Source organism: Perca flavescens, unplaced genomic scaffold, assembly GCF_004354835.1.
Source record: "Perca flavescens isolate YP-PL-M2 unplaced genomic scaffold, PFLA_1.0 EPR50_1.1_unplaced_scaf_8, whole genome shotgun sequence".
In the NCBI taxonomy this organism is placed as follows: Eukaryota; Metazoa; Chordata; class Actinopteri; order Perciformes; family Percidae; genus Perca; species Perca flavescens.
Window position 1 is genome coordinate 237,130 of NW_021166735.1, and position 17,500 is coordinate 254,629.

General features: G+C 44.7%; 1 protein-coding gene across 1 annotated transcript in view; it reads right to left on the reverse strand.

Moving 5' to 3' along the window:
- Nucleotides 1-569: 569 nt before the first annotated feature.
- The window catches only part of LOC114552158 (thimet oligopeptidase), a 36,016-nt gene continuing 19,085 nt past the window's right edge, over nt 570-17,500 (reverse strand). The window contains exons 4-14 of the mRNA XM_028572795.1: nt 15,597-15,704; nt 13,906-14,008; nt 12,142-12,299; nt 10,664-10,799; nt 9,962-10,104; nt 8,786-9,009; nt 7,463-7,664; nt 5,138-5,324; nt 3,059-3,187; nt 1,770-1,906; nt 570-887 (exon numbers count right to left, since the gene is read on the reverse strand). Coding sequence (XP_028428596.1) covers nt 726-887; nt 1,770-1,906; nt 3,059-3,187; nt 5,138-5,324; nt 7,463-7,664; nt 8,786-9,009; nt 9,962-10,104; nt 10,664-10,799; nt 12,142-12,299; nt 13,906-14,008; nt 15,597-15,704 — 1,689 coding nt within the window. The 3' untranslated portion in view covers nt 570-725. The remainder of the gene's footprint in view (nt 888-1,769; nt 1,907-3,058; nt 3,188-5,137; nt 5,325-7,462; nt 7,665-8,785; nt 9,010-9,961; nt 10,105-10,663; nt 10,800-12,141; nt 12,300-13,905; nt 14,009-15,596; nt 15,705-17,500) is intronic.

Here is a 17,500-nt window from a genome sequence, read left to right on the forward strand (position 1 = left end):
TTTGTCTCTGTGTGTCTGTGTGTGTCTCTCTGCGTTTGTCTCTGTGTGTGTGTCTCTCTCTGCGTTTGTCTCTGTGTGTCTCTGTGTGTGTCTCTCTGCGTTTGTCTCTGTCTCTATGTATGTCTCTGTGTGTGTCTCTCTGTGTGTGTCTCTCTGTGTGTGTGTCTCTGTATGTGTCTCTCTGTGTGTGTCTCTCTGTGTGTGTGTCTCTGTATGTGTCTCTCTGTGTGTCTCTCTGCGTTTGTCTCTGTGTGTGTGTCTCTGTGTTGTGTCTCTGTCTCTCTGTATCTCTCTGTGTGTGTCTGTGTGTGTATCTCTCTGTGTGTGTCCGTGTGTGTCTCTCTGTGTGTGTCTCTCTGTGTTGTGTGTCTCTGTGTGTGTGTCTCTGTGTGTGTGTCTCTGTGTTGTGTGTCTCTGTCTCTCTGTATGTGTCTGTGTGTGTATCTCTCTGTGTGTGTCTGTGTGTAGCCCAGCGGTGGAAGAAGTACTCCTATCCTTTACGTAAAGTAAAAGTATTTCAAGTATCAGATAAAACGTAGTAACTTCAGGTATTCAAACACCAAAAGACATCAACTCAAATCATGTTTATTTATTTATGCTAATCTTTTCTCACGTTGGGCAACATTTTACAGTTAGTTTTCCCTATAAAACCAGTCCGTTGTCGTCAGTCGTTGCTCTCTGTGAACCGTGTGCAGCGCGTGGTGGAGACGGAGCTCTGTGATTGGTCAGCAGGGGCAGGGTGTGCCCGCCTCCTGCTCAACCGTTAGTCCTTTGCTCAGCAGGAAGGCTTCCTGTTTGGGCTCGCGCCCGAGGAACTTCCTCAGCATCTCCGAGGCGTCCTCGGAGCCGCCGGGACGCAGGATGAACTTCCTGTAGTCCAGACCCACCTGGGGAGGACCAATCAGGAGACAGACAGACGCACGGTTAGACCAAGCCTTTGTGTGCTAAGCTAAGCTAAGCTAAGGCTAACGGTTTGCCCTCTGTCTTCATATAACAACAGCTATAGAAGCCATTAAGGGATGTAATGATACCAGATCTCTGTCGGTCTGTCTCTCTCTCTCTCTGTTTCTGTCTGTCTGTCTCTCTTTCTTTCTGTTTCTGTCTGTCTGTCTCTCTCTCTGTCTGTCTGTCTGTCTCTCTCTCTTTCTGTCTCTCTTTCTCGTGTCTGTCTGTCTGTCTCCCTTTCTCGGTTTCTCTCTGTCTCTCTCTTTCTCCGTTTCTGTCTCTCTTTCTGTGTCTGTCTGTCTGTCTTTTTTTCTATCTCTCTTTCTCTGTCTGTCTCTCTGTCTCTGTCTGTCTGTCTGTCTGTCTGTCTGTCTTTCTCGGTGTCTGTCTCTTTCTGTATGTCTCTCTGTGTCTGTCTCTGTGTCTTTCTTTCTGTTTCTGTCTGTCTGTCTCTCTCTTTCTCTGTCTGTCTCTCTGTCTGTCAGTCTCTCTTTCTCTCTCTCTCTGTTTGTATGTCTCTTTGTCTCTCTTTTTCTTTGTCTGTCTCTCTTTCTGTCTCTCTGTCTGTATCTCTGTCTCGCTTTCTCTGTCTGTCTCTCTCTGTGTCTGTCTGTCTCTCTCTGTGTCTGTCTCTCTTTGTCTTACATCCCTTTCAAAGTTTCTCTCTTTCTTTCTTGCAGTAGTGGAGATCATTTTAAAACGTAAACATCACACGTCTGTCCGTCCATCTGTCCGATGTTTACGTTTTAAGTGACCTCCACTCCTGCGTCTCGTAGCGTGTCTCTGTTTCCGGGACTTTAAGGCTCAGCGAGGTGGTTTCTGACCTTTGGGTTCATGATCCCTTCCTGTTTGAAGCGAGCGAAGAACATGTCCATGGAGAAGACCTCGCTCCACAGGTAGCCGTAGTACTGAGCGTCGTAGCCGCCCGCCAGGTGGCCGAATGTCGCCGGCATGTTGGTCCCTGCGGAGACACCGAGAGGTTTTAGGATTTAAGTTATCAAAAGGAATCTGAGTCACAACAGAAAACACATTTAGTTAAACATAGCCCAGACACGGCCGCCCGCGGTTTTCAAAACAGCATCGAAACAAGTTGGTTACAGCCCAGGGTTTCACGCAGCAGTTTGCAGTTTAACTACGTTAAAAATGTCATAAAAAAGTGACAAAAATGTCAAAAAAGTGATAAAAATGTCATAAAAAGTGACAAAACTGTCAAAAAAGTGATAAAAATGTCATAAAAAGTGACAAAACTGTCGAAAAAGTGACAAAACTATCGAAAAAGTGACAGAAATGTTGAAAAAAATGTCATAAAAAGTGACAAAAATGTCATAAAAAGTGACAAAACTATCGAAAAAATGACAGAAATGTTGAAAAAAATGTCATAAAAAGTGACAAAACTGTCGAAAAAGTGGCAAAAAATTATAGAATTTTTTTCAAGAAAGTGACAAAAATGTCAAAATGTGACAAAACTGTTGAAAAAGTGACAAAAATGTATGTGGGCATGTTGGTCCCTGCGGAGACACCGAGAGGTTTTAGGATTTAAGTTATCAAAAGGAATCTGAGCCACAACAGAAAACACATTTAGTGAAACATAACCCAGACACGGCCGCCCGCGGTTTTCAAAACAGCATCGAAACAAATAGAAACAGCCAAGCTGGTTACAGCTACCATAGTTACAGCTACCATAGATACAGCTACCATAGTTACAGCCCAGGGTTTCAAAAAAGTGACAAAACTGTTGAAAAAGTGACAACAAAGTGACAACAAAAGTGGCAAAAATGTCAAAAAAGTGACAAAAAAGTGATACAATTTTTTTCAAGAATGACAAATGTCAAAAAAAGTGACAAAACTGTTGAAAAAGTGACACAAATGTCATGAACTGACAAAAATATAACCTGAGATCGTGTTGTAATCTCCAAATATTAAGATAATTGATTCATCAGTTTGTCTTTTTTTTCCGTCTCCTCTGGGACACGAAGTATGGCAACGAAATCCTGCTTTTTCACCCCCATCCCAGGAATGCTGTGAGGACCAGCCAGACCTTCCTCCGCAGCTCTGTGGAGGAAGGTCTGGCTATGAGAGAGCATACAGGGTAATCAAACATGGAAGCAGTGACCTGGAGACGCAGGGATTCCCAGGATGTCCTGACAGAGGCGCCCGTACTCCTCGGCAGCATCCAGTCCCTTCCTGGTGTGCAGAGCCTGATCCACTTTAGCCAGAACGATCTGCCTCAGGTTAAACAGACCTAAAAGAGAGGGGGGTCACGAGTTAACACAGTTCAAAAAATGACGGAAAAAGTGACAGAAACGTCAGGAAAAATGTCAGAAAAGGGACAGAAACTTCGGCAAAAATGACGGAAAAAGTGACAGAAATTCAGGAAAAATGTCGGAAAACGTGACAGAAACTTCGGCAAAAATGACGGAAAACTTCGGCAAAAATGACGGAAAAAGTGACAGAAACTTCAGCAAAAATGACGGAAAAAATGGGAAACTTTGGCAAAAACGTCGGAAAACTTTGGCAAAAATGACGGAAAAAGTGACAGAAACTTCAGCAAAAATGACGGAAAACTTCGGCAAAAATGACGGAAAACGTGACAGAAACTACGGCAAAAATTACGGAAAACTTCGGCAAAAATTACGGAAAAAGTGACAGAAAGTAGGCTGGTTAAAATGTATTGTGAACCTACTGATGTGCGGCCGAATCAAGAGCTTTGAGCGACCGGGTCCGGGCTGCGGGCCTCGAGTTTGACACGTGTGAAACATATTTCAGCTCTAAAGATTAATCGATTAGTCGTCAAATATTAAATTTAATCGGACTGTATTATTGTATATCTCGTACAGCTTTCTCTCTTGCAGTTTGGTCCACATAAAGTCCTCAGCCGTCATAGAAAAAAAGCACCAAAAAAGTGACTTTCAAACTTTCAACGATGAATCGACTATGAAAACAGTTGAGGATTAATTTAAGTTGTTAATGGATTTAATCTCTGATTTAGGGCTGCAACAATGAATCGATAAAATTAATTTACTAAAAAAGTTGGTAACGAATTTCATTATCGATTCGTTGTGTCGCGCAACTATTGCACCACGCAATCGCGGAGATAAAAAAAAACGTGAAAACGTGACAAACTTCTGCAAAAATTACGGAAAAAGTGACAGAAACTTCAGGAAAAATGTCGGAAAAAGAAACAGAAACTTAGGCAAAAACGTCGGAAAACTTCGGCAAAAATGACGGAAAAAGTGACAGAAACTTCGGCAAAAAACAACGGAAAATGTGACAGAAACTTTGGCAAAAACGTTAGAAAACTTGTGAAAAATTGAGTTGAGCGCGGAGCGGAGCGAAAGAAAAGAAAAAAGAGCAGAGCGGGGGTAGAGGGAAATACGGAGAGAGACCGGAGAGACCCGTAACGTTGTTCTGAAACACTCGGCGGAGGCAGAGAAATCAGTACGACCCGAGTCATCCGAGGTGTGGGAGCATTTCACACTAAATCAAATCAGAAACGTGTTAATTGCAAGATAAGCAAAAGCGACACGGCATGGCACGGGCGCACCGCGGTGATGAGTCAGCACCTAAAACGTAAACATGTTGGAGTCCTTGATGAGGAGGAAGGGAGTTCAACAGCAGGGTAAAGTCACTACACTATCCTCCTTCTGTTCCGGTCTGAAGGGAGGAACGTACCGTCCCTCCAGGAGCTCTTCTGGTGCTGCTGTTTACTCGTTATCCAGCTGACTAGCATGACAAGCTAGCGTTAGCTCGGTAATAACAGTAATAAAGCAGGGGGGGTATAGTTTACAAGACTAAAGACACGGTTTTATTCACTCGCCTTTTTGGCCCATTAATTTTTCAATCTGTTGTCATGTGTATATTATGTGCTTTGTCCCATATCAGTTATTGTTGACAAATATAATAGTGTGTGGTGTATAAATGAACTTAACTTGCACTTACTACAATGATGGTAATAATTTAATGAATAAGTGTGTGTGTGTGTGTGTGTGTGTCTGCTATTTGGGTTACTTACCTTTACACAACTATTAACTAAAACAACAAGTATGTATGTATTGAGTTGATGTAAATTAATGCTTTTTCATTTTTTTATCCCATTCATTCATCGAAAAAATAATCGACAGATAAATCGATTATTAAAATAATCGTTATTTGCAGCCCTACTCCGACTGGTTCCACTTCCTGTTGGACCCACCGGTGTTGGCGAGCCGGGACTTGATGAGTTTGTCGAGCAGCTCGTCCGGGATCGGTTTGCCGGTCTTGTAGTGTTTGGACATCCTCTGCAGGGGCTCCCGCTCCCAAACCCAGTTCTCCAGCATCTGGGACGGGGCCTCCACGAAGTCCCGCTCCACGTGGGTCCCGCTGAACATGGCGTAGTCCGCCTGCAGAGAGACAAGCCGGCCAATCAGGAAACAGGAGTCTGTGTGTGTATATGTGTGTGTATGTCTGTGTCTGTCTGTGTGTGTGTGTCTGTGTGCGTGTGTGTGTGTGCGAGTGTGTGTGAGCGTGTGTGTCTTTGTCTGTGTGCGTGTGTCTGTGTGTCTGTGTGCAAATGTCTGTTTGTGTGTGTCTGTGCGAGTGTGTGTGCGTGTGTTTCTGTGTGTGTGTGCGCGAGTGTGTGTGTGTGTGTGTGTGTGTCTGTGTGTGTGTGTGTGTGAGTCTCTGTGTGAGTGTCTGCGAGTGTGTGTCTGTGTGTGCAAATGTCTTGTTTGTGTGTGTCTGTGTGTCTCTGTCTGTGTGTGTCTGTCTGTCTGTCTGTGTGTGTGTGTGTGTCTCTGTCTGTGTGTGTCTCTGTCTGTGTGTGTGTGTGTCTCTGTCTGTGTGTGTGTGTGTCTCTGTGTGTGTGTGTGTGTGTCTGTCTGTGTGTGTCTGTCTGTCTGTGTGTGTGTGTCTCTGTCTGTCTGTGTGTGTGTGTGTGTGTCTGTCTGTCTGTGTGTGTGTGTGTGTGTGTGTGTCTCTGTCTGTCTGTGTGTGTGTGTGTGTCTCTGTGTGTCTCTGTCTGTGTGTGTGTGTCTCTGTGTGTGTGTGTGTGTCTCTGTCTGTGTGTGTGTGTCTCTGTCTGTGTGTGTGTGTCTGTCTGTGTGTGTGTGTGTGTGTCTATGTGTGTGTGTGTTTAATATTCTCAGCTTTGAGAGATGTATGTACACTAGGGCTGGGCGATATGGACCAAAAGTCATATCCCGATATATTTTGGCTGAATATCGATATACGATATATATCCCGATATTTTTTTCCGCAAAGTGAGAGCAAATGTTCAGTCAAAGCCAAAATCAAATATGACATGTCACAAGTAGTTTCATAGAGACAGTTGCAAAATCAAATAAATAATAAACCGGTTTCTTCACCTGGTTCATGATTAAATGCTCAGCTGTTCAAATAATAAAATGTAAACCTAAATACTGTATAACAGGAGTACCTTTTTTGAAATCAAAGCTCCATATTTGTGATTCGTTCCAAAGGTCAATTAAGCTTTTGATATTAATATAATCTACTTTGTTCAAAATGTAATGCCTCATGCCTGTAAGCCTAGGTTTATAGTCCCATTCTTCCACTTGATACTGCTTCCACTTAAGTAAACTAAAAGATGAACTATCGACTACAAAACAAAGAAACTAATTAATGTGTTAATACAAAGAATATTTATTATGATCGGTTCACAGATCTGAGTCCAAACGGAAACTTCACCCTTCTGAACTAAGAGTTTCTGCTTCAAGGTGAAGTTTAAAACAGACTGAAATGTCCAGGCTCATTCCTCCACTATTTATTTCTGTATGTATTTATGCGTTACGTGTCATTTTAACGAGCACTGAGCTCCAGATCCTGCAGCTGCAGACGGTCTCTGCTGCCCCGCTGTAGCTTCTCTCCGTCCGCCTGCCGCCGGCAAACTTAGTGGAACTTTCCGCCGATATCGACATACAGGTCGTCCTGGACTACGTGTAAGATCCTACCGATCACCACTCTGTCTTTGGCTGGTCCGATCTGGATCAGCGGGGACCGGCGCAGCAGCGAGGCAAAGCTGTGTTTTTCCCGGGGGAAGAGACGCTGCGGCCGGCCACGGAGCTCTCCGCCTCCCGCTGCCGCCGGAGCTCAGGTTGCTGGTCGAAGGCGGCATACATAACCATAAAACACATTGTCACCTGTTAAATGTTATTCATTGCTGTTTGTTCTTTTCATTTCCTCTATCGAACATAATTAAGCAGTACAAAAGTCCGGCATCTTTAGCGTTGATCTGAATGCTTCGGACCCCTGTTCCAAGATGGCGGCGGTTTTGACGTATGTTTAGAACCTCAAGGCGACATCTGTGTATATATCTATGGGAGCAAGGATCACATTTGAACTATATCGATATATGCGATATGGTCTAATTCCATATCTCATTTAAAAATATATCGATATATTTTTAATATCGATATATCGCCCAGCCCTACTGTACAGTATTAAACCTGAATGAAGGTGAATCTCCTTTATTACCGTAGAAACGAAGGTTCAGCCCTGCTGGGTTTTATTTCCGTCATCTTACCTGAGCACAGAGCTGGTGCATGACGTGTCCGAACTCGTGGAAGTACGTCTCCACCTCGTCGTGCTGCAGCAGCGACGGGGCGTCTGCCGTCGGCTTGCTGAAGTTGGCCACCATGGCCGCCACCGACATCTGGCGCTGGCCGTTGGCCAGCAGGCAGCCGGGCTGCAGGCCGAAGCACGCCGCGTGGCCGTACTTCCCCTCCCTGCAGCACACAGAGAGAAAGAAAGAAAAAAGAAAGACTCTGGATGATACACCTGGAAACACAGCGTGTATAGAGCCAGCATATCTCCACCAGACTCCATGTAAATAATCAGGACTTTTAGTGTGTATAGAGCCAGAATATCTCCACCAGACTCCATGTAAATAATCAGGACTTTTAGCGTGTATAGAGCCAGCATATCTCCACCAGACTCCATGTAAATAATCAGGACTTTTAGCGTGTATAGAGCCAACATATCTCCACCAGACTCCATGTAAATAATCAGGACTTTTAGCATGTATAGAGCCAGCATATCTCCACCAGACTCCATGTAAATAATCAGGACTTTTAGCGTGTATAGAGTAGGGCTGGGTACCGAACGTCAATATTTTTATGGCACCGAAAACAATTCTCCGATCCTGTGAGTACCATTTCACACACAGAGACAGAGAGACCCACACACACACACACACAGGGAGAGAGAGAGAGACACACACACACACACACGGAGAGAGAGAGAGAGAGAGAGAGACACACACACACACACACACACACGGAGAGAGAGAGAGAGAGAGAGAGAGACACACACACACACACACGGAGAGAGAGAGAGAGACGACACACACACACACACACACGGAGAGAGAGAGAGAGAGAGAGACACACACACACACACACACACGGAGAGAGAGAGAGAGAGAGACGCACACACACACACACACACGGAGAGAGAGAGACACACACGGGGAGAGACACACACACACACACACACACACAGGAGGAGAGAGAGAGAGAGACACACACACACACGGAGAGAGACACATACACACAGGAAGAGAGAGAAAAAGACACATACACACAGGGAGAGAGACACACACACACACACACACACACACACACACACACACACACACACACACACACACACACAAAGAGAGAAAGCGACACACACACACAAAATTGTGATTGGTTTAAAGAAATACCAATAAACCAGAGCAGGTTTGTTTCTCCCATCCAGGGGAATGCTGTGAGGACTAGCTCAGACCTTCTTGTGCGAGCGTCTCTGGGACACTCGCATCTCCCCCCATCCCCATCCCCCCCCCAGTGGGCTCTTTTCCCCTGACCTGGGGTGGAGGTCCAGGTAGAACTGGCCCACCACCTGGCCGGTGCCACGGTCCTTCACGCAGTACAGCGTGACGTCCGGGTGCCACACCGCGGCACCGGCCACCAGCTGGAAGGACAGACCCAGCAGCTCCTGGTAGATGTCCAGCAGACCCTGGGTCACCACCTCCATCGGGAAGTACTCCTTCAGCTGGTTCTGGTCCACGGCGTACTGGGTCTCCTCCACCTGGGGGGACCAAGAGAGGGACATTCATTAATTCATTCATAAAAAATAAATAAATAAATAAAAAACCTAGACACTTCTTTTTCTATGTTTTTGTGCTTTGGTTAAAAAAAACAAAAAAATTAAAATTAAATTAAAAAAGGTACTTTTTTTTTTTTTTTTTTAAACTTAGCCTCATGTTTTAGTTGTTGTGCCTTTAAGTGGCCTCAAGTTTGTAGTTGTGCGTTGGTCTCTTTGAGAGAATAGCAGGGCCGGCACGTGTGTGTGTGCATGTGTCTGTCCCTGTGTGTATGTTTGTTTGTGTGTCTCTGTGTGTGTGTATGTGTGTGTTTATCCCTGTGTGTGTGTGTGTGTATATATGTTTATCCCTGTGTGTGTGTGTGCGTGTGTATGTTTGTCCTGTGTGTGTGTGTATGTTTGTCCCTGTGTGTGTTTGTCCCTGTGTTTTTTGTGTGTTTGTATGTTTTGTCCCTGTGTGTGTGTGTGTGTGTGTGTGTGTGTATATGTTTGTCCGTGTGTGTCTCTGTCTCTGTGTGTGTGTGGGTTTCTCCCTGTGTGTGTGTCTCTGTGTGTGTTTCTCTGTGTGTCTGTATGTTTGTGCCTGTGTGTGTGTATATGTTTGTCCCTGTGTGTGTCTCTGTGTGTGTGTGTGTGTGTGTGTATATGTTTGTCCCTGTGTGTCTCTCTGTGCGTGTGTGTGTGTGTGTTTGTCCATGTGTGTCTCTGTGTGTGTGTGTGTGTGTGTGTGTGTGTGTGTGTGTGTGTGTGTGTGTGTGTGTGTGTGTGTGGAGTGAGTGAGAGAGTGATGGTGATCATCTTCAGAGTGAGTAGTGACTCTAGAGTCCTAGTGAGAGAACCAAAGAGTCTCCCCTGTGCTTTCTGGACCAGGAGAAGTTAACCCTCTCCTTGATCTCATGTTGTTATAGAGAAGGAGAACCGGGGGGTGGGGCATTACCTGGGTCATGAAGTAGCGCGTGTCCCAGGCGTGCAGCTCTCCGTTGAAAGGCAGATTTCTCTTCTGACACTCCTTATCTTTCAGTTTGAGGATCACCGAGCGCTCTTCATCGCCCAGAGGCTTCAGCTTACGAGACAGCTCCTCTGAAACAACAAGACAGAGAGACAGACAGACACAGAGAGATGGACAGTCAGGGTCCACTAAAAGTTCTGTTGTTGCCGCTGACAGACTCAGATTATTATTCTAAGTGTCTGACAAGATTATGGGATGGATCCCTACAGAGATAGACCTTTTAGTTAAAGAGTAAGATCCTTTTAGTTTAACACGAAACAGACCCGAAATCACCATCACCAAACTCCACGTAAATAATCAGGACTTTTAGCGTGTATAGAGCCAGCATATCTCCACCAGACTCCATCTAAATAATCAGGACTTTTAGCGTGTATAGAGCCAGCATATCTCCACCAGACTCCATGTAAATAATCAGGACTTTTAGCGTGTATAGAGCCAGCATATCTCCACCAGACTCCATGTAAATAATCAGGACTTTTAGCGTGTATAGAGCCAGCATAGCTCCACCAGACTCCATGTAAATAATCAGGACTTTTAGCGTGTATAGAGCCAGCATATCTCCACCAGACTCCATGTAAATAATCAGGACTTTAAGCGTGAAAACATCCACCATGTTGTAAACACACTCACCCAGAAAGCTGGCGACCTTCTTCCCAGATTTGGCCATGTTCATCTCCAGGACAAAGTCGGCGTGCGTGCTGAAGCCGAGCACGGAGCTCTTCTGAGCCCGAAGCTCCACCAGCTCCTTCAGGATGGCCGAGTTGTCCTGAAGAGACACACAGACACTCCGCTTTAGTCCTTTAATGCAGTGGTTCTCAAATGGGGGGTATGTGTCCCCCTAGGGGTACTCTGTAGTCTTCCTCTTTATAGAGACTCATGTACAAATTCCCACACTTTATCATGCCTAACAAAGAACTGGTTGTTGAGTAAGTAAGTTTGCACATATCTATAAGATACTGTACTGTATATGTGAGTGTGTGTGTGTCTAGAGTTGGATTGTACTCAAATGTTCTGTCTGAGTGTGTGCTGGGGAGGAGGGAGAGAGTGAGTGGGCTGTTGGCACTTTTTTTTTTGCTTGACTGCTTGTTTTTAATTACTATGGTCACCACGTGGTCAGTGTAACACTTAGTAGTTCAATTTTCTAAGCACAAACGGAAATTTGGAAAAACAGAAAAATGGGTTCCAATATCTAATGTTTCATTTTTTTTTTTACACCTTGATAAATTAAAAAAACTTTGATCTTTAAACTGTTTTTCCAATTTTCTGTTTTTTATTCAGAGGATCGGACATTTAGAAAATTACGAAATTGCGTCTGGGCTACAATTATTCAATACTGCCGTGGTATTCTCTCCCTCGTTCCTCCTAGCTACGCCCCTACACACACACACACACACACACACACACACACACACACACACACACACACACACACACACACACACACACACACACACACACACACACACACACACACACACACACACACACACACACACACACACAAACAAACACACAAAACCATCAGTTGCACCTCTGACCCCAAACTCTATCAGTTTTTGTTTTTTTGGTCCATATGCAGTTAACAACCTGCAAAGAAATAGAGAATACCATTGCAGTATTGAATAATTGGAGCTCAGACGCAATTTTGTAATTTTCTAAATTTCTGATTCTCAGAAAATTGGAATAACAGGTTAAAGATCCAATTTTTTAATTTGTCAAGGCAGAAAAAAATGAAAATTTGGATATTGGAACCCATTTTTCTGTTTTTCCAAATGTCCGTTTGTGCTTAGAAAATGTAACTGATAAGCGTTACACTGACCAACACCACGTCATCTATAATCCGGTTAAATTTCTTTTTAAAATTGTTATTTTTCTAACTAACTGTCATACCTGCACAGGGACTACAGGTGGAAATTAGCAATTGTTGCTATAACCATGCCCAAGACACATTCTCTTGTATTACAAGTTTAATGTTTTTTGTGCATTAGTGTATTAGACTAGTATCTTCTGGCCCCTCACTGTATAATAAACTCCAAACACTGACCTAAAAGGAACTCCCACACGGTTTAAAATGTCTAAACCCTTTTGCAGCAGTTTACTGGCTTCACCTCTTTGCAGCGAGAGTTGAAGGCCTCCTCCAGCTTCTGGCGCGTTTCTGGGACGAAACATTTCTTCATGGTGGGGAAGTAGTGAGGATACTTCAGCGTGACTTTCAGCTTCTCTCCGTCCTTCTCCAGAGAGCTCAGGAAGTCCTCGGGGAGGCCGCCTGAAACCAACACCACCACGCCAGTTAGTACCCAGAGAGGAAGGCCCGGGACCGGAGGTGAGACTGTCGGCTTTCTACCACGTTTGGGTCGCTTTGTCGCATTTTTAATCGAAAGTCAGCAAGTGAACCTAAATTTATACGCGGGCCAGATCAAAATTTGCGAGTTTGACATAGGGTCTTTAATACCCCAGAGAGGAGTACCAGGACCGGGTCAGACTGTCGGCTGTTTAGGGTCTTTAATACCCCAGAGAGGAGTACCAGGACCGGGTCAGACTGTCGGCTGTTTAGGGTCTTTAATACCCCAGAGAGGAGTACCAGGACTGGGTCAGACTGTCGGCTGTGTGGGTGTTTAGGGTCTTTAATACCCCAGAGAGGAGTACCAGGACCGGGTCAGACTGTCGGCTGTGTGGGTGTTTAGGGTCTTTAATACCCCAGAGAGGAGTACCAGGACTGGGTCAGACTGTCGGCTGTTTAGGGCCTTTAATACCCCAGAGAGGAGTACCAGGACCGGGTCAGACTGTCGGCTGTGTGGGTGTTTAGGGTCTTTAATACCCCAGAGAGGAGTACCAGGACTGGGTCAGACTGTCGGCTGTTTAGGGCCTTTAATACCCCAGAGAGGAGTACCAGGACCGGGTCAGACTGTCGGCTGTGTGGGTGTTTAGGGTCTTTAATACCCCAGAGAGGAGTACCAGGACCGGGTCAGACTGTCGGCTGTGTGGGTGTTTAGGGCCTTTAATACCCCAGAGAGGAGTACCAGGACCGGGTCAGACTGTCGGCTGTGTGGGTGTTTAGGGCCTTTAATACCCCAGAGAGGAGTACCAGGACCGGGTCAGACTGTCGGCTGTGTGGGTGTTTAGGGCCTTTAATACCCCAGAGAGGAGTACCAGGACTGGGTCAGACTGTCGGCTGTGTGGGTGTTTAATACCCAGAGAGGAGTACCAGGACCAGGTCAGACTGTCGGCTGTTTAGGGCCTTTAATACCCAGAGAGGAGTACCAGGACCGGGTCAGACTGTCGGCTGTGTGGGTGTTTAGGGCCTTTAATACCCCAGAGAGGAGTACCAGGACTGGGTCAGACTGTCGGCTGTTTAGGGCCTTTAATACCCAGAGAGGAGTACCAGGACTGGGTCAGACTGTCGGCTGTTTAGGGCCTTTAATACCCCAGAGAGGAGTACCAGGACTGGGTCAGACTGTCGGCTGTGTGGGTGTTTAATACCCCAGAGAGGAGTACCAGGACCGGGTCAGACTGTCGGCTGTTTAGGGTCTTTAATACCCCAGAGAGGAGTACCGGGACCGGGTCAGACTGTCGGCTGTTTAGGTCCTTTAATACTCAGAGAGGAGTACCAGGACTGGGTCAGACTGTCGGCTGTGTGGGTGTTTAATACCCCAGAGAGGAGTACCAGGACTGGGTCAGACTGTCGGCTGTTTAGGGTCTTTAATACCCCAGAGAGGAGTACCAGGACTGGGTCAGACTGTCGGCTGTTTAGGGTCTTTAATACCCCAGAGAGGAGTACCAGGACTGGGTCAGACTGTCGGCTGTGTGGGTGTTTAATACCCCAGAGAGCAGTACCAGGACCGTGTGGGACTGTGTGCCGGATCGGGACTCACCCAGCTCGTCTCTGGTGAAGGACAGACTGGTCGTGTCTTCGTTCAGGTTCTTGTTAAAATCGATGCACAGGTTGCTCAGCTTCTTCTTGATGCTCATGATCTCCTGTAACAGCACAGAGAGAAGGGCCGAGTTAAATATGTAGATCTGAATTAAATATTTACATCTGATACTACTACTACCACTACTGCTGGGTGATATGGAGAAAATCAGATATCGCGATATTCTTGTCCTAATACCTCGATTTCGATATTGTGGCGATATTATAGGGTAGACAATTGGTGCTTTAACAAAATGTCTTCACAATGAGATATAAGATATGTAATCTTCAGTAATGTGGATATAATGTGTGGGTAAAAAATAGCAGAACAGCTAAAGTGGTCTGGTAACACAGAAGATGACCTCACTTTACAGTAATGCATCATATTAAACCAGGAAAAGACAACACTTAAGCCATTTACGATATTCCAATTTCCAAAATCTAACACAATATCTAGTCTCATATTACGATATCGATATGATATCCATATATTGCCCAGCCCTAACTACTTCTACGGGAGAGTTTAAAAACACACCTTCATACTGCAAGATTGTATCCATAAAGCTCCCTCCTTTCTGAAAACACTTACTTAATCGGAGCACAATTGAGCCAGATAACAGTTTTTGTTGACTATTCAAATGCATGTACGATAATTGAAAAGATATCCTGTGTGATAAAGCTACATGAACATGAGAAGAACAAGCCGTTGCAGTTTATTTAACACAAACACAATGTGTGTTTATTTAGCTTTCTATCTACTGCAGCTTTAAGAGAAACCTGCATTAATTTATTCATAAAAAAGGGGCAAAAATCACGAGAAAAGTGGCCATTTTTAATCAAATGCTTCAATATTATAGTTTACGTCACCCAGATCGTTGGTCTGATTGGTTGAAGGACTATCCAATTGCGTAGAGCGGTACGCAGCAGTACGAAGCGGACCCGACAAAAGTAACAAACACAACAACTACCAAAAACAAAGACAAGAAAATACATAGTGGTGACCACAATCTGATCTAAAGAGCTGACAAGTTGACTATCCCTTCGGAAAAACAGCTGATTGTAGTGCATCTCTCTCTCTCTCTCTCTCTCTCTCTCTCTCTCTCTCTCGAAACAGCTGATCAACCATCTACTAGCATAAGTGTAACAAAGCTGTTTAACATTGTAAAATATATAAATGAAAATAGGTTTAATATAACTAATATTTACATATAGGCCTATATACAAATCAGTCACAGGTTGAAACTGAAAGTTAAGTTGCACAACTTAATGTAATGTTTATGTATGTTTAATGCATGCCTTATTTTGAGGTTGATATCATTTGAAAAAATGTTTTCTTTAAAACAAAAAACAATGTAATATGGCACTTGAATGCACTTAATATGTTTAGTTTTTTTTTTAGATATGATATTGTAAGCAATGTAGGCAATACAAATGTTGCTTTTTCCGAAGATTTAACCAAACTATTGTTAATTATTGCTCTTCAATAAAACAAAAGTATTTCCTATCCGATTACTCGATTAATCGATGGAATAAAATCGGTAGAATACTCGATTACTAAAATAATCGATGGCTGCAGCCCTAGTCTGGTGATGGCCAGACCAAGTCTCCCCTGAATGAGTAAGAGATCAGTAATAAGAAGGACGGAGCAGCCACCTGTTGAGTGTCTTTGGGCAGGTGGAGGCCATTCCTCTTCCCCAGTTTCATCAGTCGCTCCATGTAGCGTCGGGCCTCGGCAGAGAGGCTGTCGGCATCTGCTTTCTTCTGCACACACACACACACACACACACACACACACACACACACACACACACACACACACACACACACACACACACACACACACACACACACACACACACACACACATTTAGAAACCAGGAACCGGTCCAGATCACCTGCAGATCCGAGATTTAAAAAAAAAATAAAAATAAAAAAAGGGAAATAAGAAGTCCTGCAACTCGTCTCTCTGGTTTTTCTGCTTCAGTCGTTGATTTGTAATAATTTAGATCTTTGATTGCAGTGTGAAAAACCTAAATTACAACTACCGTATTTTCCGGACTATAAGTCGCACTTTTTTGTCCTACTTTGGCTGGTCCTGCGACTTATAGTCAGGTGCGACTTATAAATCAAAATATATATAATTTAACATGTTTTTACATGAAAACATTACCGTCTACAGCCTCGAGAGGGCGCTCTAGGCTTGTGACAACTAGAACGCTGCTGCTAAAGACAACTGAGAAAGAAAAGAGAAACTGCAGGGAGTAAAATATGCAGCCCCGAAAACGGTAATCGAGCAGCAGAAAGAGAGTTTGAAATGAGGGAGAAACTTATGAGGGAGACTGGAGAAAAGGTGACTCTTACTGCAATGAAGAAAACAAAGAAAGCTAATCGGCTAATCGTGGGCTGAAAGATGTCCAGAGGAGGAGGAAGGAGTCTGGAGGGGCTCGTTCACGGTGCAGCTACGTCTCCACGCCTTTTAATACCTCCATGCTCCCGCCCTGCTAGCTGGTTGTTCTGGGTGCTATTGTATAGTTCAATAACTGTTAAGTTGTTACGTTAACATACCGGACACCTACCGTATTCAGCGTATTGTTCTGTGTGCTATTGTGTAGTTGAATAACTCTTGTATTTATAATCTAAATAAATGCGACTTATAGTCCGGTGCGACTTATAGTCCGGTGCGACTTATAATCCGAAAAATACGGTAATTCAGTTCCCTAGCCCTTGATGTGATGAGTTTGTTTAGTTGCAGGTGTGTTTCTTCCCGTCACTGTGAAAGTTATGCGTGACACTAACCTCCCTAAGATTAGATTAAACTGTATGTGTCCCTGCAGCCTGCACAGCCATTTCCCTCAGCATGAATAAAGTTGTATCTTATCCAATCTTAGCGAGCTTTGTTAGGGCGTTTTCACACCTACCTCATTTGGTTCGGACTTTTCAGTTTGGTCCGAACCAAAATTGCAGGTGAGAGGGGGAGCCTCGGACCACAGTCAGGATCAAAAGACCAAATTTTGGTCCGATCAAAAGATGTGGTCTTGGTCCGGTTCGTTTCTAGTGTTAACGCATTTTTTGGATGGTTCGGACTTTCAGCAGTCAGTAGGAGAGAGTAGCAGTCAGTAGGAGAGAGTAGCAGTCAGTAGGAGAGAGTAGCAGTCAGTAGGAGAGAGTAGCAGTCAGTAGGAGAGAGTAACAGTCAGTAGGAGAGAGCTGCAGTCAGTAGGAGAGAGCTGCAGTCAGTAGGAGAGAGCAGCAGTCAGTAGGAGAGAGCAGCAGTCAGTAGGAGAGAGTAGCAGTCAGTAGGAGAGAGCTGCAGTCAGTAGGAGAGAGCTGCAGTCAGTAGGGGAGAGTAGCAGTCAGTAGGAGAGAGTAGCAGTCAGTAGGGGAGAGTAGCAGTCAGTAGGAGAGAGCAGGAGTCAGTAGGAGAGAGTAGCAGTCAGTAGGGGAGAGTAGCAGTCAGTAGGAGAGAGCAGCAGTCAGTAGGAGAGAGTAGCAGTCAGTAGGAGAGAGTAGCAGTCAGTAGGGGAGAGCTGCAGTCAGTAGGAGAGAGCAGCAGTCAG